Source organism: Neomonachus schauinslandi, chromosome 1, assembly GCF_002201575.2.
Source record: "Neomonachus schauinslandi chromosome 1, ASM220157v2, whole genome shotgun sequence".
NCBI classification, from domain to species: Eukaryota; Metazoa; Chordata; class Mammalia; order Carnivora; family Phocidae; genus Neomonachus; species Neomonachus schauinslandi.
The window spans coordinates 127,727,066-127,754,476 of NC_058403.1; the positions used below are offsets into that span (position 1 = coordinate 127,727,066).

Below are 27,411 nucleotides of genomic sequence, written 5' to 3' on the forward strand. Positions count from 1 at the left end.
CAAGCAAGGGGAACAGCAGAGGGAGAGGGAGAAGCAGGCTTCCCGCTGAGCGGGGAGCCCAATGTGGGGCTCGATCCCAGGACCCCGGGATCATGACCTGAGCCGAAGGCAGATGCTTAACCATCTGAGCTACCCCCGCACCCCAGCTCACACTGCTTTTGAACCAATGATCTATACAAGTAAGACAATAAAACCCTAAGCACATCTCAAGCTTATACAATCTAAGAGAACCAACATTCCCAGTGCTCTACATCTGGATGGGGTTTCCAAACTGTATAATAACAATACTACTTCAGAAATATACATCCTTTCCAAAACCAAAATGAGTGATTACATCGAACAGTTTTTAGTAAACAGGAATGTTTCTAAATTCCACAAATACACCATATACCTTCTCCAATAGTCTACTCCATTTCTTTTGACAGCTAATTTAAAATCGCTTTTTTTTTTTTTTTTTTACAAGTCTGTATATAAGTTTGACAATTCAGAAACGTTTAAAACCAAAGTTTCAGGGATAAATTACAGTAAGAGGGAGAGCAATATACGGTAATCAATTTATCAAGTTGGCCTATCAAAAAAATACACTGAAGTTGATATAAAAACTTGTGAATAGGGCACTGAAAGAATTGGTCCCTCTACTAAAACAATCATGGGCTGACAAAAACTGACAGAATCAACTCTCGAATCAAAAACTTAAAACAACCAAGGAAGTGCTTAATGAAGAAAAAGGCAGCTAAATTTTGGTAAGAAGGCACTGTGGCATTTTTTTTACCTGTCTACCATCTTCCACTGCCCAGAGAAGCAGTGCTGGCTGTGGGGACAGAAGCTTGCCTTCCTGTTGGAGCTTACTGGTAGTTGGGGACTAAAAAAGACTTTGTTCTTAAAGGACTGTACTTCGTGTTTTAACCTGTCTGACAGTTCCCCAGGGGACTGGTGCAGAGGCTAATATTTATTTCACCACCCCACTCCAATGCAGCCTGTGACTTTCTTGGTGTCTGCCAAAAGATTAAGGACATATACCAGCAGGCAAGGGACTAGGAATAAGGCAAGCAGCAGTCACAACCAAAAGACTGGGAAGAAAGAAGCCGAAGAGAAGTTTTGTGAGGGAATATGGGCTTGGAAGGGCTGCCACATATACCAGGGAAGACAGAGTGCAGAATGGATGCCTATAACCAGATGTGTGCTCAGAAAAATCTGAGAAGACCCTAGATTTGCACCCTGACAGATCTGTGGATTTGACACAAGCAGGTGAAGGTGAAGGTGAAGGTGAAGGCAGCATTGGAGACAGCCTAGGCTCAAGGATCAAGAAGTGCCCCAACTCAAAGACAAGCTACAAAGACCAAGAGAATATTAATTGTTTTTCCTCTTTGACTTGAGAAAGATAAGGCTAGCTGCTGAGATGATGGAACAAAAACGTCAGAGACCACACACAAAAAGGAATACAGTCTTTACCAAAAAAAAAAAAAAAAACCTGTATTTTTTTTTTTAAAGAAAAGTCACTCAACAAATTCAAACACTAAAACCCTCAAAAATCAAAAGCAATAAACCTTGAGGAAGGGTAGAATCTAATGTACAGAATTATGACAGTGTAATATTCAAAATACAAAGTTTTCAACAAAAAATTACAAATACAGGGGCGCCTGGGTGGCTCAGTTGGTTAAGCGACTGCCTTCAGCTCAGGTCATGATCCTGGGGTCCCTGGATCGAGTCCCTCATCGGGCTCCCTGCTCAGCAGGGAGTTTGCTTCTCCCTCTGACCCTAACCCCTCTCATGTGCTCTCTCTCATTCTCTCTCTCTCAAATAAATAAATAAAATCTTTAAAAAAAAAAAAAAATTACAAATACAAAAAAACCCCAAAAGTATGACCTATTCACTAGAAAAAAATGGACTGATAAAAATCTCCCTCAGCGAGGCCAGACACTGGACTTACTAGAAAGACTTTAAATCAACTGTCTTAAATATGCTCAATAAACTAAAGAAAACCATGGACAAAGAACTAAAGGAAATCAGGAAAACAATTTTTTAAAAAAGACTATCAACTGAGAGAAAGAAAACATAAAAAGGAAACAAACAGAAATCCTGATGCTGAAAGTACAACTGAAATGATAAGTTAACTGGAGGGGGTACAACAGCAGATCTGAACAAGGAGGGAGATAAAAACGAGCAAACAAAAAGACAGGACAATTGAAATTAACCAGTCTGAAGGACAGAGAGAAAAAAAATATAAAGAAAAATGAAAAGAGCTTAAGGTACCTGTGGGACATCATCAAACATACCAATATAAAATGCAGTCTCAGGGGGAAAAAGAAAAGAAATGTGCAGAAAGAATATTTGAAAAGATAATGTAAAGAAAACTTCCCAAATTTAAAAGACATGAATCTATATAAAGAAGCTCAATAAACTCCAAATAGGAAAAACTCAAAGCCATTTAGACTGGCAGACATAATCAAACTGCTGAAAGACAAAGACGCAATCTTGAAAACAGCAAAGGTGAAGCAACTCATCACGTACTCCTCAATAAGATTAGCAGCCCATTTCTTATTAGAAACCATGGTGGTGAGAACCAGTAGACATATCTACAGTGCTGAGAGGAAAATAAAAAAAGGTCAAAAAGTCTATATCCAGCAAAACTATCTTTCAAAAATGAAGAAAAATTAAGACATTCCCATTTAAACAAAAGCTAAGATAATTCACTGCTAGCAGACATGCCCCACAAGAAATGCTAAAGTAGAGTCCTTCAAGCTAAAACAAAAGGAGAGCAGAAAGTAACTCAAAGCCATATGAAGAAATAAACTCAAGTAAACGTAATTACACAGGGAAATATAAATGCCAGCATTACTGTATTTTGACTTTGTAACTCCTCTATTTTTCCTGATTTATATAATATACTTAACAAATAGGGACGCCTGGGTGGCTCAGATGGTTAAGCGTCTGCCTTCGGCTCAGGTCATGATCCCAGGATCCTGGGATCGAGCCCCGCATCGGGCTCCCTGCTCCGCGGGAAGCCTGCTTCTCCCTTTCCCACTCCCCCTGCTTGTGATCCCTCTCTCGCTGTGTCTCTGTCAAATAAATAAATAAAATCTTTAAAAAATAATAATAATAATAATAATCACTTTAAATGTAAATGGATTTACAATTGTGTGGTATATACGTACAATGGAATACTATTTGGCAATAAAAAGCAATGATATATTGATACGTGCAAAAACATGGATGAACCCTGAAAACACTGTTAACTAAAATAAGCCAGACAAAAAAGACTTCATAGTATTTAATTCCATTTATAATGAAATGTCCAGAATAGGTACATGTACACAGACAGAGCAAGCAAATTAGTGCCTACCAGACTCTGGGGAAGGGGAGAGAATATAGTGACTACTAAAGGTAAAGGTGTTCTTTTGGGAGTGATAAAAATGTTTTACAGTTAACACTGTGGTGATGGTTGCACAATTCAAACTGTATGGAAAGTGACTGAATGATAGATTTTAAATGTGTAAATTGTGTTGAATGTGAATTACATCTCAGTGAAGTTTTGTGGACTGTTTTTTTGTTTTGTTTTGTTTTTAATCTTTTTGTATGTGGTAGATAGACCAGCACTTTTGGCATGGACTAAGAGCTAGTTAAGAATGCAGAATCTTGGGCGCCTGGGTGGCTCAGTTGGTTAAGCGACTGCCTTCGGCTCAGGTCATGATCCTGGAGTCCCGGGATCGAGTCCCGCATCGGGCTCCCTGCTCGGCAGGGAGTCTGCTTCTCCCTCTGACCCTCCTCCCTCTCATGCTCTCTGTCTCAAATAAATAAATAAAATCTTTAAAAAAAAAAAAAAAAAAAAGAATGCAGAATCTTGGCACCACCCCAGAGCTGCCAAAACAGAGCCCAGATGACTCCTATGCACCTTAAAAGTTAGGATATAATGCCCTGGGGCAACTCTCTGTCACAGTGAGAAAACAAAGACCTAGTTAAGTGGCTTACCGAAGCTCATATGGTCAATTCATAAGATACATTTTATTCTTTGAATCACAGTTGTTTGCATGTTGGTGTCTCCCAGTAGAAAGGGCACAAATTGTGTCTTTTTCACTTCCTAGCGCTAAAGCCTGGTACAGTGTTCTATACATGATACTAAAACATTTACCGGATGGCTAAAATGACCTCATTACACAGACCAATTTCCAAAGAAAGGCATTACATTTTGCCTAAATCAACTCCATTGCCAAAATAAGTAAATTTAACATATCATTACATGCACTTATATTTTAGCAAATGTTTGAAAAGATTTTTTTTCAAAAAAAAAGCATAGCAAACAAAATCAGAATCTGAGTGTCACCAAAATATCAAGGTTTTCACTGAGTAAATGGAAAATATATTTTGTAACTCAGGAAGTCAGAATGCTCTGACACAGAAAGATAGCTCCTCTAATGAAATTTGCCAACACAGAGGAAGGTGCTTATTAATGATTCTTAACAAAAGGGTTCGCAAAATAGTGAGCTTTACAGAAAGGAACATAAAGGTTAAGTAAAGTTTCAGTCAAGAAGACTACCTTTGACTCCTTCCAATGGCAGGTAGCCAAAGTAGATCTGTGCTCATTATCTTTGGTTTTTACTTGGGAACTAAGGAATAGGAAGGAATATCCCTAAAGAGACCAAAAACTACTCAATGAGCTGAACTACTATGCTGTAACAAAGTATATGGATCTGTGATGTTAAAAGGCTCACTATCGGGCGCCTGGGTGGCTCAGTTGGTTAAGCGACTGCCTTCGGCTCAGGTCATGATCCTGGAGTCCCTGGATCGAGTCCCGCATTGGGCTCCCTGCTCGGCGGGGAGCCTGCTTCTCCCTCTGACCCTCCCCCCTCTCATGTGCTCTCTCTCATTCTCTCTGTCTCAAATAAATAAATAAAATCTTAAAAAAAAAAAAAAAGGCTCACTATGTAATGCCAACTAGCTTGTTTTAAGTTTGGACTTCTGAGCAAGGCCCCAGTAGGCTTTCACTCCTAGTGGAGATATCTTTTGGCCCAGGTTTAAATGGTCCAATTGATAATCTAGGGTCATAAAAATGGCTAATTCTTGGCCCTCAGGCATATAACTGGTAGTTCTCTTTAAAAAGTTTGATACGGGGGCGCCTGGGCGGCTCAGTAGTTAAGCGTCTGCCTGTGGCTCAGGGCATGATCCCAGGGTCCTGGGATCGAGCCCTGCATGAGGCTACCTGCTCGGCGGGAAGCCTGCTTCTCCCTCTCCCACTCCCTCTGCTTGTGTTCTCTCTCTCTCTGTGTCTCCGTCAAATAAATAAATAAAATCTTTAAAAAATAAAAAAATAAAGTTTGCTACGTTTAGAAAATTATATCAAAAACATTAAAAAAAAAAAAAAAAAAAAAGAAGGAAATTGTACCCAGTGTCTAAATCTTGAAGACAGTTTCAAAGAATGATAGAGGCTACCCACAAGCATGTGAGCCACAAAATAAAGTGTCAATGGAATTACTCATTCAGAACTTCAAGTATAAGAAAAATCTTGCTACATTTCAGGAACATTTCAGGCTTAGTTAGAAAGTTAAGCAAGAGAAGTTATTTTCAATAGAAAAAAGAAACTCTCTTTTCCTTTGACTCTAAGACCCCTAGACTTAGAAATTCCAGTAGCAACCCTCTCGGATCCCCTCCCTCCTTGGGAGCTTTGTACTATCACTTTGCTATCGCTCAATAAGCCTTGCTTTGTGGCCTACCACTCTGTCTGGTCTACCTCTTCATACTTCGAAGCAATGTGACCAAAAACCGCGGACACCCATGGAGAAAAAAATCCTGTGACAGTAAGGTTACTACCACCAACACATACTGGTTCATTCCCTGGCTATGGAAAATGACTCAGGCAAAAAAACAAAATACAGAATTCCTTAAGTTATCAATACTAATCTTCTTTAAAAAGGATTTACAAATGACAGTCTCAGCCTGCTGCGGACTGAATTGTGTCACAGTAAAATTCATGCTGAAGCTTTAATTTCCAATACGATAGTAATTACCTTCGGAGGTAATTAGAGTTAGAGGAGCTTGTGTGGGTGAGGCCCTCATAATGGGATTAGTGGCTTTATAGGAAGTGGAAGAGAGACAGCAATCACTCAACCCACCCAGTCTATGGTATTTGATTATAGCAGCCTGACCTGACTTGAGACACAGCCTACAAACAGGTAATACCATATAAAAGTTGTGTAGCAGTCGTATCACTGAACTTGCAGACAAAATGCAACTGGATGCCCAGGCAAGTTTTATAGTTAAAATCTGAACCTTCAAAATTTATGACAGGAACCCTAGAGTTGCAGCATGACAACGCTAATGTGGCAACCTTGGTCTTAGACTACATCATCCACAAGAAGAGAAATACACCATGAAAGTCCAGATACTTTTACTTTTTCTAGAGTGAAATCGACACACTTTGTTTTGAGATATTAATAATATCTCAAAGGTATGTGAGTTCTTAGTTTCCTTTAAATCTTAACGAAGAGCTTATTTCATACAAGAACATCAAATGACCAGCTAGCCTTAAAAAAATCACCCAAAGATCACCATAGCCAAATTCTGCAAATAACACTCCAATAAGCCAACCTAATTCCAAAAGCTAGTAGCCTCTGTGTCCAGAGGAGAAACTGACCTTAACAGCCTTATTATGCCTTAGGTTAGTAGAAGCAGCACAAAAGGTTCAAATCTTTTAGGAACGTTATCTCAATCTACCGTAAAAGTTGTAAAAGTCTGCTTGAGGTACCAAGGTGATAGGTAAAATGAACAGGACAGAAAGTGATAGAGGGAATCAAAGATGTTCAGCTATATACATAAACATGGATTAACTAGAAGAAAATCAACCTTATCACTGCCAAATAAAACATGTGTTAGTGAAAGTGTCTGAAAAGTTAACAGGTAAGGGAAAAACAGTAATAACAAATTACTCCACAAAGTACATGCTTTCAATTTTTATAACATCAAGCTTTAAAAGGTGAAAAATTCCCTTACTGAACTCACAGTAAGTCTTCAAAGTATATTTGATAAGTGGCTACGATACATACTAATCCAGAATTCTGGTCTTTTCCTATTTGCACATGAACTCTGAAATAATTAATTCTTAGATCAATTAACCCTTATTTAAATGAAAACCCTAAAATACTTTACCAAGTCAAATGGAGTTTTAAAGTTTCTATGTCATTATACTGCTCAAAATGTTCAAGTACTGGGGAACACCATCGTTTTACTACCCCTGGCAAATGATCTTAACTGCTTCTAAATTGGAAGAGAAGGACTCCAGAATAAATGATGACATAAACTCCATGAATTCAAATTAAGACCCTCTGGGGAAAGGGAAGATGATTTATATCAAGTGACAGGCCTGCCGAATGTCTAAGGAATAATAATCCAAGGTTTTCTCATAAACTAAGTATTAGGAATAGAAAGAAAGGAGAGGAAATGAGTAAAAAAAGATATAAAAAGATAAACTAAGGGCAGAAAGTAATAAAGCAAAATTAACAATATTCCCAATACTTGCTGTATTATCAATTATTTCCACTCACCAATTAAAGCAATCTGGTATCTTCCTAAGGAGAAATTTTAAGTATTTGGAAAAAAAGGCCATTACTTCAGAACTAAATGAAGTCTGTTCTTATTATAGTTCAGAAAGGTTCTTTAGGCTTTCCATAACCCCTATGAACACTAAGATTTTGGGACACAGTAACTATTGAAAGACTGTCACCTCTATAGGTGTTAATGAATAGGCTGTTAATTCCAAAGTAGATGAGACTGGCATGCTAAACTAGGTGCCTAACTCCATTTTCTAGTCCGTCAATCTATTCTACACACTGTGGCCAGATTAAGGTAAGATCATTTGCCAGCTGCATATGACCTTCAAAGCTAATTCCTAACCAATAAAATCTGAGGTAGAGCTTTGTATCCAAGGCCTCCCTGAATCTGATTCCACCACACATTTTTTACCCTTAACATATTCTAGCCCGGTACTATATACTGGGACATTCACAGTGATCTGAATACTGCTGCTTCGTGGTCTTCCTCATCTCTCCCAGTACTACCCTTCAACCTTTCAATTCTCACCACCAAAGCCATGCTGTCTGAGGCATTATCTGATTTTCACTGAAATCAGAAGTAAATGCTCCTTTCTCTAAATTTTCACACTCCATTCTTTGTACTTCTCTTAGTCACTCACCAGGTTCTATCTTATTTTATGGTGAGTGATTTATGTACACAAATAGTATGTTCCCTGATCACAAGAACTCTTTACATCATCTTTGTGTCTCCCACAAGGCCTATCATACCCTTTCCATAAAGATCAGCTGATTCACTAATGGACACCTCAAAAGACTCCGTGGTAAAGATTAATATATTTTAAGAAAAGAAGACATGTTTATGTATGTTACATTTTAAACTTGAAAACCAAGAGTTTCCAAATCAACTATGCATTAATTCTTAAAATTACTAATGTCTATCCTTTAGTCCATATCCAAGTATTTTCACTTCTCACAAACAGATCACCAAATGCTATGGTCTGAATATGTATCCCCCCACCAAACTTTATATACTGAAATCCTAACTCTCAAACATGAGGTATTAGGTGTGACTTTTCAGATGTGGTTAGGTAATGAGGGTGGAGCTCTCACAAATGGAATTAGTGTTCTTATAAAAGAGACCTCAGAGCTCCCTAGCCCCTTCCACCATGTGAGGACAGAGAGAAGGCACCAGCTATGAACCAGAAGAGGGCCCTCATCAGAACACAACTGGGCTGGACCCTTGATCTTGGATTTCCCAGCCTCCAGAACTATGAGAAATAATTTTCTGTTGTTTATAAGCGACCCCGGCTATGGTATTTTGTTACAGCAGCCCAAAGAAATTAAAACACCAAACTTACCTCAAACAAGCGTAAATCAGCAGGAACTCTGTCCCCAACAGAAAGGCAAACTGTATCACCTGGAACCAAGTCTCGAGCAAGTGTATGTTCCAATTTTCCTTCACGTACACTGTAACATGAAACAGAAACAACCATGGCTGAAAAAAGAGAGCCACACCACTTATTTAAAAAAATTCTTTCTAGTGGGCTTACCTGAGGAAAAATATATTGTAGTATTATTACCACTTCAAAGAAGCTAAGTCAAATATAAGAAACTAAGCAAACAATTATTTTTCTATTCTTGGTAATTAAGATGTTCAGATGACAAAAAAAGCACTGGAAACAGTGACCAGTTATCGTTCAAATGTAAAATGTGAAAACTGAAGCAACCTTCTTATTCATCTGGGCCTGTTTGATTGTGCATCACTGCAACCCCAACAGTGCTGAGCACATAGTCACACACACAAAAAAACTCTGTTGAATAAATCCATGTCTCAACAATCTCAGTATTAGAACTTAAATGTTTTAATATCACAACTTGCTACACTGAACAGAACATCAATTTTTCATGTCGGACTAATAATTTCTACCTTATGTTTAGACAAATCTGGTGCCACAATGTATACTGTACTACTCACATTCAATTTCTGTTTTTAAGAGTGAAAATCCATTTTCATTTGTCTCCATGTATTTTTTTATTTCCTCTTTGATTTCTTGGTTGGCCCATTTTCATTGTTTAGTAGCATGCCATGTAGCTTCCATGTATTTGTGTTCTTTCCAGATTTTTTCTTGTGACTGATTTCCAGTTTCATACCATTGTGGTCAGAAAAGATACATGATATAATTTTAATCTTTTTGAATTTATTGGGACTTGCTTTGTGGCCTAATATGTGATCTATTCTGAAGAATGTTCCATGTGCACTTGAAAAGAATATATACTCCATTGTTTTTGGATGGAATGTTCTGAATGTATCTGTTAGGTCAATTTGGTCTAATCTGTCACTCAAAGTCACTGTTTCCTTGCTGATTTTCTAAAAAAAAAATCAATGGTCTACAATCTTTGGGACACAGCAATAATTGTTCTAAGAGGGAAGTTTATAGCAATACAGGCCTACTTTAAGAAATAAAAACGTCTCAAATAAACCTTACACCTAAAGAAGCTGGAAGAAGGAGAATAAGCCAAAGCCAGTAGAAGGGAAAAAAAATAAAGATTAGAGCAGAAATAAAATGGAGACTAAAAAAAAAGTAGAACAGATCAATAAAGCTAAGAGCCAGTTCTCTGAAAAGATCAACAAAATTGATAAACCTCTGGTCAGACTCCTCAAGAAAACAAGAGGGAGGACTCAAATAAATAAAATCAGAAATGAAGTAGGAAAAAAAACAATACCACAGGAATACAAAGAATTATAAGAGAATATTAAGACAAATTATATGCCAACAAATTGGACAACTTTGAAGAAATGAATAAATTCCTAGAAACATATAACCTTCCAAGATTGAATCAGGAAGAAAGAAAATTGAACAGACTGATTACTAGCAATAAAATTGACAGTAGTCAAAAAATTCCCAGTAAAAGTCCAGGACCAGGTGGATTCACAGGTGAATTTTACCAAACATTTAAAGAAGAGTTAAAGGGGTGCCTGGGTGGCTCAGTCATTAAGCATCTGCCTTTGGCTCAGGTCATGATCCCAGGGTCCCGGGATCGAGCCCTGCATCAGGCTCCCTGCTCAGTGGGAAGCTTCCTTCTCCCTCTCCCACTCCCCCTGCTTGTGTTCCCTCTCTCGCTGTCTCTCTCTGTCAAATAAATAAATTTTTTAAAAATCTTTAAAAAAAATTCTATAAAATAAAGAAGAGTTAATACCTATTCTTCTCAAAAATTCCAAAAAATGGAAGACAAAGAAAAGCTTCCAAATTCTTTATATGAGGCCAGTATTACCCTGACACCAAAACCAGATTAACACACTACAAAAAACAAAAACTACAGGCCAATATCTCTGATGAAGACAGATCTAAAAATCCTCAACAAAATATAAGCAAACCAAATCCAACAACACATTAAAAACATCATTCACCACGATCAAGTGGGATTTATTTCAGGAATGCAAAGGTAGTTCGATATTCCCAAATCAATCAACATGATGCATCACATTAACAAGAGAAAGGATAAAAACTATATGATCATCTCAACAGATGCAGAAAAATCATTTAACAAAGTACAACATCAATTCATGACAAAAACTCAACAAAGGAGGCTTAGAGGGAACATACATCAACATAATAAAGGCCTTAAAAGAGAAACCCACAGCTAACATCATACTCAATGGTGAAAAAGAGCTTTTCCTCTAAGATCAGGAACAAGGCAAGGATGTCCACTCTCACCACTTTTATTCAACATAGTACTAGAAGGCATTGCCACAGCAATCAGACAAGAAAAAGCATCTAATTTGCTAAGGAGGAAATAAAACTGTCACTATCTGCAGATGACATGTTACTATACATAGAAAAACCGTCCAGATTCCACCTAAAAATTACTGGAACTGATAATGAATTCAGTAAAGTAACTGGATACAAATTAATATGCTGAAATCTGTTGCACTTCTATGCACTAATAATAATGAAGCAGAAAGAGAAATTAAGAAAACAATCCCATTTACAATTGCACCAAAAAGAATGAAATACCCAGGAATAAACTGAACCACAGAGGTGAAAGACCTTTCCTCCAAAAACTATAAAATACTGATGAAAGAAATTGAAGATGACACAAACAAATGGTAAGACCGACACATAGATCAATGGAACAGAATAGAGAGCTCAGAAATAAACCCATGCTTATATGGTCACTTAACGTACAATAAAAGAGGCAAGAACATACAATGGGGAAAAGACAGTCTCTTCAATAAATGGTATTGGGAAAACTGGACAGCTACATGCAAAAGAATGAAAGTAAACCACTCTGTTTTACTATACACAAAAATAAACTCAAAATGAATTAAGTCCTAAATGTAAAGACCTAAAACTATAAAATACCTAGAAGAAAACACAGGCGGTAATTTCTTTGACATCTGCCACAGAAACATTCTTCTAGACATGCCTCCTCAGGCAAGGGAAACAAAAGCAAAAATTAACTATTGGGACTACACAAAAATATAAAGCTTGTACACAGCAAAAGAAACCATAACAACAACAAAAAAAACCCACAAAAAACCCCCCAGCAACCTACTGAATGGAGAAGATATTTGAAACAATACATCCAAAAAGGGGTTAATATCCAAAAGATATAAAGAACTCCTACAACCTGACACCTAAAAAAAAAAAAAAACAACAACACACAACAAATAATCTGATTAAAAATGGACATGAATAGATAGTTTTCCAAGACAGACACACAGACGGCCAACAGACACATGAAAAGATGTTCAACATCACTAATCATCAGGGAATGCAAATCAAAACCACAATAAGATATCACTTTACATCCGTCAGAATGGCTACAATCAAAAAGACAAGAAACAACAAGTGTTGGTGAGGATATGGAGAAGAAGGAACCTTCATGCACTGTTGGTGGGATGCAAATAGGTGCAGCCACTGTGGAAAACAGTATGGACATTCCTCAAAAAATTAAAAATAGAATTACCATATGATCCAGTAATTCCACTACTAGGTATTTACCCAAAGAAAAAGAAAACACTAATTCAAACAGATAAATGCATCCCTATGTTTATTGAAGCATTATTTGCAATAGCCAAGATATGGAAGCAACCCAAGTGTCCATCCATAGATGAATGGATAAAGAAGATATGGTGTACGTACACATACACACACACACACACACACACACACACACACACACACAGGAATATTACTTAGCCATAAAAAAGAATGATATTTCACCGTTTGCAACAACATAGATGGACCTAGAGGGTATAAAGCTAGGTGAAATAACTCAGACAGAGGAAGACAAACACCACATGACTTCACTCAAATATGGAATTTAAGAAGCAAAACAAAAGACAAAAGTGACAAACAAAAAAACATTCTTAAATACTGAGAACAAGCTGGTGGCTGCCAGAGGGAAGATAGGTGAGGGTATGGGTAAAACAGATAAAGGGAATTAAGAGTATACTTACAGTGATGAGTATTGAGTAATGTATAAAACTGCTGAACCATTATATTATATGCCTGAAACTCTTTTAACACTGTATACAAATTATAATTCAATTTAAAAAAATGAGAAATCCATATCAGAAACAAGGATCTTACCAATGGCATTCTGGTGGCATAAGTTTACTCAGTTCTTCAAGAGATTTTTCTGAACGATATTCCTATTTATTTAAAAAAAAAAAAAAAAGCAGAACATATTAAGAGAAAACATTTATAAAGAAATGCAAATATGTATGTTCCTATGTACATATTCCATGTTAGACTTAAGTAAATAATAATCTCATTTTTTTAAAACTTCCCCCAGTTCTTATCTTTTCCTTTACTTGCACTTATAGTCCTAACACATGAAAGTTTATTCCTTATTAAATAATGTTAAATTATAGCAGCCAAACAATTCTGACAATTAAATATTCCCAATTTTATATGTTAATATTCAATGTGAAACCTAAGGTCAGTTTATTTATAAGAAAATGAAGAACACTCATTAGTGTATCCAAAGAGTATATAATTTTCAGTCATTAAAAGTTAAAATCGGGCGCCTGGGTGGCTCAGTTGGTTAAGCGACTGCCTTCAGCTCAGGTCATGATCCTGGAGTCCCGGGATCGAGTCCCGCATCGGGCTCCCTGCTAGGCGGGGAGCCTGCTTCTCCCTCTGCCTCTGCCTCTCTCTCTCTCTCTCTCTCTGACTCTCATGAATAAATAAATAAAACATTTAAAAAAAAAAAAAAAAAGTTAAAATCATTAAGCCTCATGATTAAGATAATTTTACTTTTAGTGTTTAATGACCAAAGAAGTCAAAGACAATTAACTGCAAGCAACATCTGCTTTGAGGATATAAACACATGCTTACTGCAAAGGTTTATGAAGTTTGTTTAGAAAGAACATCTGTTAAATAAGTGAGTTGTGGCCGGCACTACTTTCACAGACACCTTTCCCATCACCCTGAATTATCCAAAAGAGGACATTCTCAGGAGCCCCAAGTCTGCAATGCTCCAGCCTTTCTCTATGCATATAATCAAAGCTGAGGGTCAGAGACATCTTTCATCTCACCATACTACTTAGTCCACGTTTCCATGGGCAGTCTTGCTTCACATAACATCACTGCTATTTCTGTCTCATGTCTGCACTAAATACACCAATCTTTTGATCTAAGTTTAAAAATGGAGAGGGTGAGTAGTGGGAGTGAAAGCTGGGGAGTGTTTTGAAATGACTGCAGTGCTAGTACTATTCAAAATTTCATACCCATCACAAACTTTTTGAAATAGCAAATGCAAAGCTATGTAAGAGTAACTTAGAATTAAATGAGTATTTACTTAGGCAAGAGGAACAAATATGAGAGTAAGGCAAATCTATAATATGAAAATTCTAAGATACCCCTCCCCCAACCATAACACGGATATTAAGGAATTTGGAAGTTTTACCCAAAAATTCCATAGAAGGCTAGAAAACACTCATCAATTCTAGATCCTAGTAATAAATGACATAGAAGCTGCCCAATCTTTACCTCCCTTTTCAGACTTGTTAGGCTTCACTCCCTACAACTACAGAGATACTTCTGTATCAAAATGACCTTTTAACAAGTCACTAAAAACCTGACAGCCATCTCTAACGAACACTTAAAAGTTATATTTTAAGTTTATTGTAAGGTGGCATCAATGTATGACGATATAAAACAGCTATTTTCATGGCTGTGAGGGTATACAATGGGGTGAGAAATGGAGATTTTTGAAAGAGAGGGAAAAAAAGGGTAGACATAAATATAAAAATATACAAGCACTCTCCTCCTAAAACCCAGATAAAAACACAAATATTAAATAAGACAAATCATTGACAATTTCAGAGTTTTGGTAGTTTTCTGACAAAGCACTATAAGTTCAAGTGGCAGCAAATAGGATCTTTTAGAGAGGGTTTTTAATTGCAGTTTATACAGAATATTTTGTTGGTTTCAAGGCACATTTGGGTAAAAGGCTCATGTATGTATAAGAAACCAGACCTACCAATCTGAAACTGGGCTTTTCATAAACGTTTCAATTCTTTCTGGAGTTTTCCATCAACTGAACCTATCACAGAGATATTTAGCAGATAGTTTCTGCCATTGCATTCACAGTGTATAACATGCAATCTTTGTGGAAAATCACACACTATGTTAAAATCACAATTTTGTAGGTTTTTTTGAGGTAGGTGCTCTCTAAACACCAACAGAACAAGCAAAGGTCCTCTTATCCATAGTAATAATACTGCAGGAATCCCTCTGAAGAAAGTCACTCCGTATTTCTCAAGCATTATTAAAGATGCAAGAGGGTTCCAGTTACTGGTTGAGTGGATAGTACCACCCAAATGTCTGAATGAAGAGCTGCCTTGAATGATGACCAGCCTGGAAGGACCTCTGCTAGACTAACTAGCTCCACCTGCCCCAGTGCAACTTTTGTCTGTTCTAAGCAAAAAGATTCCCTGGAAACAGAATCCCTGATGGTCTACTGATGGAGCTCACAAACTTGCTGCAGATAATCTGATTACAACAGACTTTTCTACAGTGGGTTACTATAAACTAATAACTTATTAGTTAGAGATTGCCATAGAAAGCCTGGATAATGACAGGAAATACCCAAGGAATTAACCACAGATGTGAAAATAACCACAATCACTTAAAATATAGTCTTAAGAGTCAAAGCAACATGAACTTGAGTATCAAACATAACATTTTCCCCTAAACGAGAAGTCTTTTTTTTTTTTTTATTTTATTTTTGAGTAATCTCTACACCCAATGTGGGGCTCGAACTCACAACCCTGAGATCCAGAGTCACCCAGTTGAGCCAGCCAGGTGCCCCAATCCTTCTATTCTTATGAACTATGCTTTAAAACTTTTAGCTAATAAAATGAGACCTGCCAACATTGTTCTAAAATATGAAGTTATCAGATATTAAATAAACATAAAACTAAGCCTACGTTTTTATATATGCCTACACTTGCGATAAAAATCCTGACATTATCTCCACATTGATATTCACATTTCATTTTTAAAAGGAGTTCCCTCATCATATGTTTTATTTACTGTTTCAATGTCTATGCTGAATTGGAAATTTGATCCAGATCAGAACGTTTTTCTGTGTAGGAAATGAGGAATTTAAACCTGGCCCAATTTTTTAATTGAAAAAAATTTTTAAACCTGTTGCTGGCTTTTATTTCTATTACTGTGCTTTTTGTTTCCATCTGCTTCAGTTACCTTTAATTTTATCAAATAAAAAACTACATTTTCTTCATGCTACTATCTAAATCAAAGCAGTCAAGTTAGTTCCACAAAGCTCCCTGGAGAACTAAGTTTCTGAAATCATTTCAAAAACAAAGAATGAATTGTTCTGACCAATATTACCATCCCCCAATAACCAAAGATTTTCTCATAAGCCACCTTAGTTTTTTTAAGCAATTAACTAAAATACCATTTTCATGCTGACGAAGTAGATCACCTACTCACCTGAACAAAGGCAACCGTGACGACGATAAGTATTGCCTAAACAAAACAAAGAAATAACCTTTTAAAGCTGAAATTGTAACTTCAGAAATAACTGTTAATCATGTTTTATTTTTCTAACTCTATTTGCAGTCCCCAGATACCAGACACTAAGCACTGAGATCAACTGGGGAAGAAATCACAACTCTGCCTTAGGGGAAAAACTGACAGCCAACAGTGCCTTGCCTCCCCTAGGACAACTTCTCAAATTTGATCTCAAGATCTCTTTCTGTTCTTACAAACTGAGGACCAGCTTTTATGTGGGATATAGCCTACTCATATTTACCATAATTTAATACTTTTTTAATTGCTCAGTTTTAATTCCTCCTTATTAATTCATCTAAAAAGTAATAAAACCATTGCATGTTAATACATACATTTTTTATGAAAAATACACTTTCCAAATAAATTTGTGAGAAAAGTGCAAGTGTTTTCAGTTTTTCTATCTTTGATGTCTGCCTTAATACAAAGCTAGATTCTCACATTTGCTTCTGCATTTAATCTATTGTCCTATGTATAGGCTGAAGTATAGGAAGAAAACCTAATCTCATACAGATATTGTTGGAAAAGGAAGGAGTATTTTAAAAGCCTTTTCAGATTGTGGATATTCTTCTTAGCTACTACACCCAAATTGGACAAGTGTTAGTTACTTAGAGTAATTTGCAAATAGAATCTAAGCTGTATCAATGAACTTTTCATAATTATAGTAAAATCTACTGATCTATTTTCAATTTGAATGGCTCTCTGATCACTGAAAACATTGTAACATCTTACACTAGTCATTTAGAAAATATTGATTTACTTGGTTATTCAAACCTTTCAAGTGTTGACACATTTCATAATAGTAAAAAAAAAATGATATTCATTGAAATACTACTGATCTCTTTAGAATGAAGTCTTAAATATTGGGAAGCTATTTAGCGCACAGTAATTCATAAATATTTTGCAAAATTCTATCACTTGAAAGCTTGAATTTTATCACTGGCAATAAATGTTCTTTATTTTTCTTGAAGTGATAGTATTTCACATTTCATCATTTCACATCATTTCACATTAAGACTTATTCAAGTCTTAATAACCAAGTTTGTCTATCATTCATTCTTTCTAGTAAAGCCTAGTTCAGCTCACCACAATCACCCTTCCTTGAAACAACCACTGTACCTCAATATACGTAGGTCCTTTATGCATACTTTCCATTTTATTACACAGAATATTCAAAAGGTATATACTCAACTGTCAAGATTTAATGAAATTAATTTTTACTCCTTCACGAAAAACACTCCCAAGAGAAACGATGAAAGAAAACAATGCCCACTAGTACAGGTTGGTGCCATTATTCTGACTTGAGTCAACACTCAGTTTTACCTGCCACTGCTCTTTCACCACTGATGCAAACATACAAAGCAAAAATAATGTCTGAGTATTACATAAACAGTTTGACCTTACATGCTCCCTGAAAGGGTCTTACAGACACCTGGGAGTCCACAAGCAAGAGCTCAAGAACTGCAGCTCTATATTAATTTCTACTGTGTTCTTACGCGTAAACATATCTGCTTTAATCAATGCTTGTACTTGCTATAAATTTTTATACTACAATAAAACATAGGACAAGAAAAAAAAGAAAAGGAAACTTTCAATGAAAGCAAGAACAGCTTAGGCAGAAAGAATAAAATATTACATAGTATATAGAGTGTTCACCGTTAGATAATATTTTTAATTTCATAATCATCAGGCTTCAGTTCACAATTAGTCAAAACATTCTCAATAGAAAGTAAACTAAATTAAAATTTTAACCAGAAATTTATTATAAAATATTGCATATCTGTAAAATTATAAGGCTGTTAAATAATTCTCATGAGTGCCAATCACAGACCGTTGAATATTACTTGAAATTACTGCAACAAAATGCAGAATTTGGACATTAACAAAAAACCTGAAGAAACATTAGGCACTTCTCAATTCATTTTCCAAAATAAAAGCCAATCCTAATTTTAAACGATTATCCAATAGTTTAAAAATATACATATTTACTTACCACAGTGATACTGACAGCATCATCAAACTGATGCATTAAAACACTGATGACTGCAGAAGCCAGAAGCAGCATAATAAGGGGATTTTTAAACTGAAAGTGAAAACAAACAGCAATTCAACACTTTTGTATGAATGGTAGTTGTGTTCCATCACAACAAAAACTTAAAAAAATAAACTACTGAGGCATGATTAGAAAATTATGAGTCTACATTTGAATGAGATTTTGTATGTCTTTTTAACTAACAAAAAAAGTATTTACACTTAACTACATTTAAAAGTCACCGCTTCATAACAGTTCCTTTTCAGAAGAAAAGAAAATTAAATATCAATACTTAAAACTAAGAATTTACCAATTCCTTATGGTACACGTATATTTTTGGTACATTAATTTAATAAATATAGCTGGTCTGCATTTCTACTGAGGCTAGAATAAGTGGAAAATGAATTTTAAGATAAAAATTTAGGTTAACACTGGGTACAACACCTAAATTATGAGATCCAAATATCTTATACTTAATAAAGTAGCACAGATTACAATTCCGTGGTTGACCCACACGCCCCAGGAATAATCATAGCTAAGAACCAACAATAAGATCCACTCCACAGAAGCTGAAGATTTTCCAAATGCTGGTTTTCCTATTATCTATCTGGCAGAGGCATTAGTATCTAAAGAAACAGAACCACACCATCAACCCAACCAGGCAGCACTTAAATGACCAAGCACCAGAGCCACCCTAAATTCTCCCAGTTGGACATCCTACTCCTTAAACATCAGAGCTCTGTTGCCAGAACCTCTTCCTCTGATGAAGTGGTGCCAATCACTGGTAAAGGTGCAAAGTAACTAGGCTACAAAAAATTCATCACACCAGAGAGCCCCAGCCCCTAGATACCACAGCAGCAAGGTTAGATGCCATCACCTCCCCCTCCCTATATGGCTCCATTCCCTGGCACAGGGGTTCCGACCCTGCTTCACATCAGAATCATGTGAAGAACTTCTAAAATATGCCTACGTTCACACCAGACCAATTAAATCAGAATCTCCGGGCATAGGGCCCAGGCTTCAGCATTTTTTAAGCACTCCCCAAATGATTCTAACGCCTAGAAGATCGAAAATCACTACTCTAACAAACTAAAACTACAACTGCAATGTGGTTCAGGGTTGACAAACCACACACACTTGACTGAGTCAGAGTACCTGGGTTTAAATCCAGCTCCTGTCACTTGTGTATGACCCAAGTTCCTCATCTGGGAAAATACTACCTTATACCAAGACTGTGATAAAGATTAACTAAGAATGTATATTAAAACACTGTGTGAACCATAAAAGCCACTTCAAATGTTAGCTCTTATCATCACAATTTGAGGACAAGACCCATGGGCTTTTTTTATTACGACCTCTAAAATAGCTGTGCCAAAATAGCAAGCACGCCACTTGATTAATGGCAGGCTCCAGACAAACGTTTGCAAAGCAACAAACTCAGTGTTCTTTGTAGAGGAACAGAGTCACCCAGTGCTTTATGATTAACAATTGATATTTACTGTTAATTGCTGCTTGTGCTTAACTACATTATTACACTACTTCTGTTTCATTCTCACAGCAATCCCATGATGCAGGTAGTCAAGCTTTGAAACAGGAGTAAGAAAGTAAAACATTAAATTATACTGCCTAATAATAAGTCCAATCACTATAGTTTATAAATCTAGAATGAACTTCCTAAAGTTTTAGGTAATGTGGATATGTGGTAAATGTGAGAATACAAACATGCATATAAAAAATATTCTACAAACACATGACAGATACACACAAGGTTCTTTTAATCTCTAAAAATTCAGTTTTTCCACTTTAAACAAACTCATCTGCAAAATTAAGACTGATAAATTTGGGCCCATTAAGGCCCTTTAGAAAAGTTACACATAGATCTTAAAAAAAAAAAAAAAAAACCTGTACTTAGAAGGCTTAAAAGTTTTCTTTACTAAAAAGAACTTGTTAAAAAATAAATAAGTAAAAATAAAAAGAACTTGTTTGGCAAACTAACCCTACTAGGTGAAAACTGGCCATAGGATTCTTGGAACTTTTCACATTAACATACTTGTTATCAAGTTAAAAGAAAATCCTACAATAAGTCTTTCTGAAAAGATTAGGATATTGACAAAATATAATTAAAAATAGCTATTGTTTATTGATAGCTTACTATCTCCTAAAATTATTATCCTCATGTTATAGATAAGACTAAAAGGATAATAAAGATCATAGAGCTAGTAAGAAATAAAGACAGAATTTGTACTCAAGCAGTCTGGATTCAAACTACCTTATTTTTACTACATTTTCTAAGCTGGCTATATTACTTTAAAAAATATTAGCATTCCCATGTAATGTATGGGGATTAACATAACAATAAAAAAATTTTTAAAAAATATTAGCATTCCTTGTAAGACAAATGTAAGGTAGACATCTGTAAAGGAAACTACTGTTCACAGTATTATTCCATGTTATACATTCGTAAAGATTTGCACACTAAAAATTAGAGAAGTTCCAACTTAACAGCAAACTCTAACAGAAAAAATGTAGGTAAAAAACATTTTTTACAAATTATTTCCTTTCGCTACAAAACAAAAAAAAACTTCACAAAAGTAAACAACTACACTAACAAAAATACATGTAAATTACACAGCAGAGGAGGAAATAAAAATATTTCACCTGAGAAATATACTTCTTCCATAGTGGCTCATCTTCACTGATATCAAACTCATTCCAGCCATGGAAGGCTCGCCTATGACTTACTTCACATTTGTTTAGACCATTCTGAAGATCAGCCTATTAGATTTTACATATAAAAGTTACTAAAAATGTTAGCAGAGAACAAAAGAAGAAAAACACAAGGGTACATATTGTATGTTCATATTTATAAGAACTTATACAACAGTCAAAACTAATCTGTTGTAACAAAAAGCATTATCAGTGGTTGCTTGGGGCCAAGAGCAAAAATCTACTTAGATTAACTGCAGAGGGACCTGAGGGAACTTCTAGTAGTGATGAAAGTGTTCCGTATCTTAATTCTGATGGTGGTTAACATTTGCCAAAATGTAAACTGTTCCGTTAATATGGGTACATTATATTTCATGTAAATTACACCTTGATTAAAAAAAAATTATTGATGTATAGGTAACATACAATATTATATTAGCACATTTTTTTAAAAAATGTAAGCAATAAGGTATAGTTTAATAAACAAAAAACTTATGATTTTCTCTGGGAAGAGAGAAATAAACAAAAACCAGCCACATGACTTACAGAAAGCAAAGTATCAGTACATTTTAATTAGCTTTCTTTGCTTTCATTGTTTTATTTTCTAAAATTAGTTTCTCCAAAAGAACATTCAATGGACCATAACTGCCTTTTTTGTTCTGTGAGCCTATCAAAACCCTCAGATTGGTATTAATACTTTTTACTCTTGGACTGTGTAATTCTTTCAAGCAGATAATTTGTGGTTCCTAAATTACTAAAAATAATTATGTTCTATGAACACCACCTACATTCTTCAGTCACTGCGATATTGTGATTTATAAGAAATGTGTATGTTATCTGGTCATTCAGATGCCCAAAACATATTCCTCATTTGTATATGGTCTTCCTCCAGGGTTGCTGGCTCACAGCTCCTAAAACCCTTGGAATTTCCTGGGATGATGGCAATAACGGTGTCTTTTGTTGTGTGAATGAACGTGACTTTTGGACCCCACCCAAGAGCAGCAGCTGATAGACAAGAGGACCAACCACATGATTACAGGGTTCAGTCCCAGCACCCCCACCACCATTCTCCCTCACCTCTGAGGAGGAGAGAGACAGGATGAAGGCTGAATCAGCCAAAGGCAAATGACTCAGTCAACCATGACTAAGCAATGAAGCCTCCATAAAAGCCCAAAAGAACTGGGTTTGGAGAGCTTCCAGGCTGGTGAAAACATGGAGACTAGGGAGAATGGTATACCTGGAAAGGGCATGGAAGTTCTAGGCCTTTTCCCCATCCTAGACCTATGTATCTCTTCATCTGGCTGTTGATTTATATCCTTTATCATATCTCTTTAATAAATTGGTAAACGTTAAGTGTTTCCCTGAGCTCTGTGAGCCACTCTAGAAAATTAAATGAACCTAAGGAGGAACCTATAAGCTGTAGTGGGTTGGTCAGAAACATAGGTAACAGCATGGGGCCTGTGACTAACTTCTGAAGTCAGGAGTAAGAGGCAGTCTTCTAGGGCTGAACCCTTAACCTATGGAATCTGATGTTATCTCTGGGTAGATATTGTTGGAATTGAGTTAAATTATTGGGTGTCCAAGAATTGCTTGGTGTTATGTGTGGGAGAAGCACCCCCCCCCAACCATGTTGGAATTGGGTCTGGGAAACTTAGAAGAGTCATTGTCTCTCATGATTTATTATCATAACTATCATTTAAGAATGAAATTACCTGCATCCCTAAAATAATCAGTTTCTCTGTCCAAAAGCTTTACAATAGAGTTTGATAACAGTCTCGCAACACTTAAAATATTTAAAATAAATGGTTTTAAAACAATATAAATACAACCAAAAACCCTCAAAAAATATATATCCAATGTTTTTAATGCCATCATTAAAATACAGGAATTTTGAAGGAAAAATAAAAAAAGTATTCATGTTACATTAGATTGTGCTTTTAAAACTAGGAAGAGATTAAATTTCATAAGTAATTAAAGTTTACTTGCAGTCCCTATCTTGTACTTACCTTTTACTTTAGAAAACACTTAACAAAAAAATGATAAACTCCTAACTCTACTTATGTTAATAAATTATTTTATTAATCCAACTAATCCTTACACAGCATTAATAGCTCCTCGCAATGCTAATGACCTAGAGTTGCACTGTCCAATCAGGTAAACACTAGCCACGTGCAGCCATTTAAATTTTAAAGTAAATTCAGTTCCTTACCTAAATATCCACACTGCAAGTACTCAGTAGTCATATTTAACTATTGGCTACTGTACTGAACAATGCAGAACACCACACTTACGTCATCAGAGAAAATTCTATTGGATGGCATTTACCTATGTCTAAATGACTGATTTTACTATCTATTCCCTTCCTCTCCACCAAGCACTTACTTGGAGAATGCTTGCAACTTCACTGACGGGTAATTCACTTGCTTTTTTTGATGTCAATACAGGAATCATTGTCTCATTTTCACCATTAGGAATTTTTTGAAAACGTGCAACCTAGTAAATAAAACCAAAGGAAAAATATTTGAATATACCAAAAAATTGGAATGCAGTCTAGAATAAATGAAAATCCAAATGTTCACAGAAACTTAGTTTCCAGTTAGAAAACAAACATTTTGAGAATAATAATAAGTATCTAATCCTCATAAGATAATTTTCTACTAACCATGTACTATTCTCCAGAAAGCACATCTGAAAAATCAAGCCACCAGTGCCAGCTAGAACACAAAATAATTTCCACATTAAATAAAAAAGATGCTATTTCTACAGCAATGTAATGAGTAAAAAGTAAAACAGATGTCCCGTCTAGCAGATCCTGAGAATTACATGTAGTCATAATCCTCTAAACTCATTATGTTTAACAGGAAAGACAGAGAACAGCTAAGCTTTCTCCATTTTAACTACTCCTGTTGGTTAGCCCATTTCTTAACTGTCCAGAAAAACACCTGACTACTCTACATAAGCACCAGGACAGCAAGTCAGATTTAAAAACCCATTCCCAAACTAGCAGGAAAACAAAGAGCAAAAGAGAGACCACACAAGCAGAGGATGCACACTTAGGGAAGGGGCTGTGAACAAGCAGAGTAAATCACAGAAATGGTGGTAACCATGGTATCTACTTGATGCAGCTTCATAAGCAAGTATCTACAGAAAAGTGTTTATTTAACACACTTCCAGAAATAAATCCCCAATCCAGACTTGTCTTGGGTCCTAAGCTGACAGATTAATCTTTATAGACCAAAAAAAAAAAAGTTTTGAATAAGTAGGAGAAAGAAAGACAAAATCTCCCCATAGAAACTTTAGCGAAGAAAACATTTCAGTGGGCGCCTGGGTGGCTCAGTTGTTAAGCGTCTGCCTTCGGCTCAGGTCATGATCCCAGGGTCCTGGGATCGAGTCCCACATCGGGCTCCCTGCTCGGCAGGAAGCCTGCTTCTCCCTCTCCCACTCCCGCTGCTTGTGTTCCTGCTCTCGCTATCTGTCTCTGTCAAATAAATAAATAAAATCTTTAAAAAAAAAAAAAGAAAACATTTCAGTTCCTACACATCCACTGATTAAAATACTGAAACTGTGGGCGCCTGGGTGGCTCAGATGGTTAAGCGTCTGCCTTCGGCTCAGGTCATGATCCCGGGTTCCTGGGATCGAGTCCCGCATCGGGCTCCCTGCTAGGCGGGGAGCCTGCTTCTCCCACTGCCTCTGCCTCTCTCTCTCTCTCTCTGACTCTCATGAATAAATAAATAAAACATTTAAAAAAAAAAATAAAAAATAAAATAAATAAAAAAAATAAAATACTGAAACTGTAAAATAATACTGAAACTGAAGTGATCATCTTACTGCCAAGACACACGTCTTTAAGCTTTCACATGGAATGTTTTCAACCTTGGATAATCAACATTTTTAGGATAAAATATTTCCCTAAAATTTTTTTGACACAACACTTCTTTAAGACAACAAATCAGACTGGGACACTTGGGTGGCTCAGTCCTTAAGCATCTGCCTTCGGCTCAGGTCATGATCCCAGGGTCCTGGGATCGAGTCCCGCATCAGGCTCCCTGCTCAGCGAGGAGCCTGCTTCTCCCTTTCCCCACTCCCCCTGCTTCTGTTCCCTCTCTCCCTGTGTCTCTCTGTCAAATAAACAAATAAAATCTTTAAAAAAAAAATGAGATTGATCAAAGAAGAATAACCTTAAGTTTCTATTATTCTAAGACAATAATAGAGACCTATATGCTGTCATTACAGAGGTCTGTGTACAGAGAAAAATCTTTACACTACTCCAAAAAATAGTAAATAGCTGTGGGAAAAAAAGTACTCCCTCAGTGTAACTGAGTTCTGGAACAATCAAATACATACATGTTTTCTAATCTCATCTATTTAAAAGGCATTCCTGAATGTTTAAGTACTTTAAATCAAGAAGTGGAAGTATTTTTCTACTTTTAATGAGAAGATATTAGTAGCCAAAATTTCTGAGGAAACTGGAGACAGATTAGCTTTCATATAAAACAAAATCTTGAAATTATTTAAAGCATATTTTTACGTAATTAAGAAATGCAAAACCTTAAAGAAAATATTGGAAATTTCATAAAAGTTGTGCACATTTTAGAGCCACTGAATGTCCTTATTTCAAACCTATAAAACAAAGTAGGACGGGAAAGATTTAACTGAACCATCCCTAAATTAAAGACTGGAGAAACCCTGCAAAAATACTTGACACTTAAAAACAATGAGAACTAAACCAGTGTGACATGCTTATTTTATCTTGTGAGATCTTAAAGCAAAATTAAGAAGGAACAAATATATTTACATTACCTACAGTGACAATGAGATTAATAAAATCTTTTATTTTTAAGATTCCTGTACCTCAGTTTCTTCACATATAAAATAGGGATAATAGTGCCAAAGTTGTGTGAAGACTACATCCATTAATAAAGCACTTGACCCACTAGTAATAAGGGCTGAAATAGCTATTTTTCTCCAAAAAGTATTTAATATTTACATGTATATTCACCAGTACAGTTAGCTCAATACAGAACTAAATACCAATCAAAGTGAGTAAAGTTAGATTTACAATAATTTTTTATTAAAATGTACTTTTTGGGGGGGCGCCTGGGCGGCTCAGTCAGTTAAACGTCTGCCTTCGGCTCGGGTCATGATCCCGGGGTTCTGGGATGGAGCCCCGCATGGGGCTCCCTGCTCGGCGGGAGGCCTGCTTCTCCCTCTCCCACTCCCCCTGCTTGTGTTTCTTTCTGTCAAATAAATAAATAAAATCTTTTTAAAAAATAAATAAATAAAATGTACTTTTTGAGGCACCTGGGTGGCTCAGTCGGTTAAGCAGCTGCCTCCAGCTTGGGTCATGATCCCAGAGTCCTGAGGTCCAGCCCCAAGTTGGGCTCCCTGCTCAGTGGGGAGTCTATTTCTTCCTCTGCCTCTCCTCCCCCTACCACCCCCACTTGTGCTCTTTATCGCTCTCTCAAATAATTTTAAAAATTAAAATTAAAATAAAAAAATAAAACATACTTTTCTATCGATACAGTGGAAATTGCCATCCGAAGTACCCAATACATAGTACAAGAGCCTTTCTTATAAAATCTTTTTAAAGGAATCTTTTGGTAGTCGTTACAGAAGACAGGGTCTGGGGCGCTTGGGTGGCTCAGCTGCTTAAGCATTTGCCTTCGGCTCAGGTCATGGTCTCAGGGTCTGGGGATTGAGCCCCGCATCAGGCTCTGCTTCTCCCTCTCCCTCTGCTGCTCCCCCTGCTTGTGCTCTCTCCCATGCTCTCTCTCGCAAATAAATAAAATCTTAAAAAAGAGAGAGAGAGAGGCTCTATGTTGGAATACACTCTCCATAAAATCCTTCATGAGCATTCCATGGGCCCAAAAGAGCTGAAAATCTCAACAGAAGAAAGTAAGACTATTTTGCTTAATAATGGGCAAGACACTGAAGGGATGATAACTCTCTAAATATATGAAAAGCTGCCATGTGAAAGAGGGAAACACCAAAACCAAAGGGTGAGTTTCTAGCCAACCAACTTCTGGAGTTAGAATGAAGAGCACTAGATGTGTTCTGGCAAAGGCTAGACAGCCATATGATGAGGATGGATTTCACTGAAAGG

At 36.3% G+C, this 27,411-nt stretch overlaps 1 protein-coding gene across 1 annotated transcript in view; it reads right to left on the reverse strand.

The window, feature by feature from the left end:
* ATP2C1 (ATPase secretory pathway Ca2+ transporting 1) overlaps positions 1-27,411 on the reverse strand; it is a 149,003-nt gene that overhangs the window by 48,798 nt on the left and 72,794 nt on the right. The window contains exons 2-7 of the mRNA XM_044920465.1: positions 23,691-23,801; positions 21,261-21,377; positions 18,564-18,653; positions 16,493-16,528; positions 13,121-13,182; positions 8,882-8,990 (exon numbers count right to left, since the gene is read on the reverse strand). Of these exons, the coding sequence (XP_044776400.1) occupies positions 8,882-8,990; positions 13,121-13,182; positions 16,493-16,528; positions 18,564-18,653; positions 21,261-21,377; positions 23,691-23,801 (525 nt within the window). The remainder of the gene's footprint in view (positions 1-8,881; positions 8,991-13,120; positions 13,183-16,492; positions 16,529-18,563; positions 18,654-21,260; positions 21,378-23,690; positions 23,802-27,411) is intronic.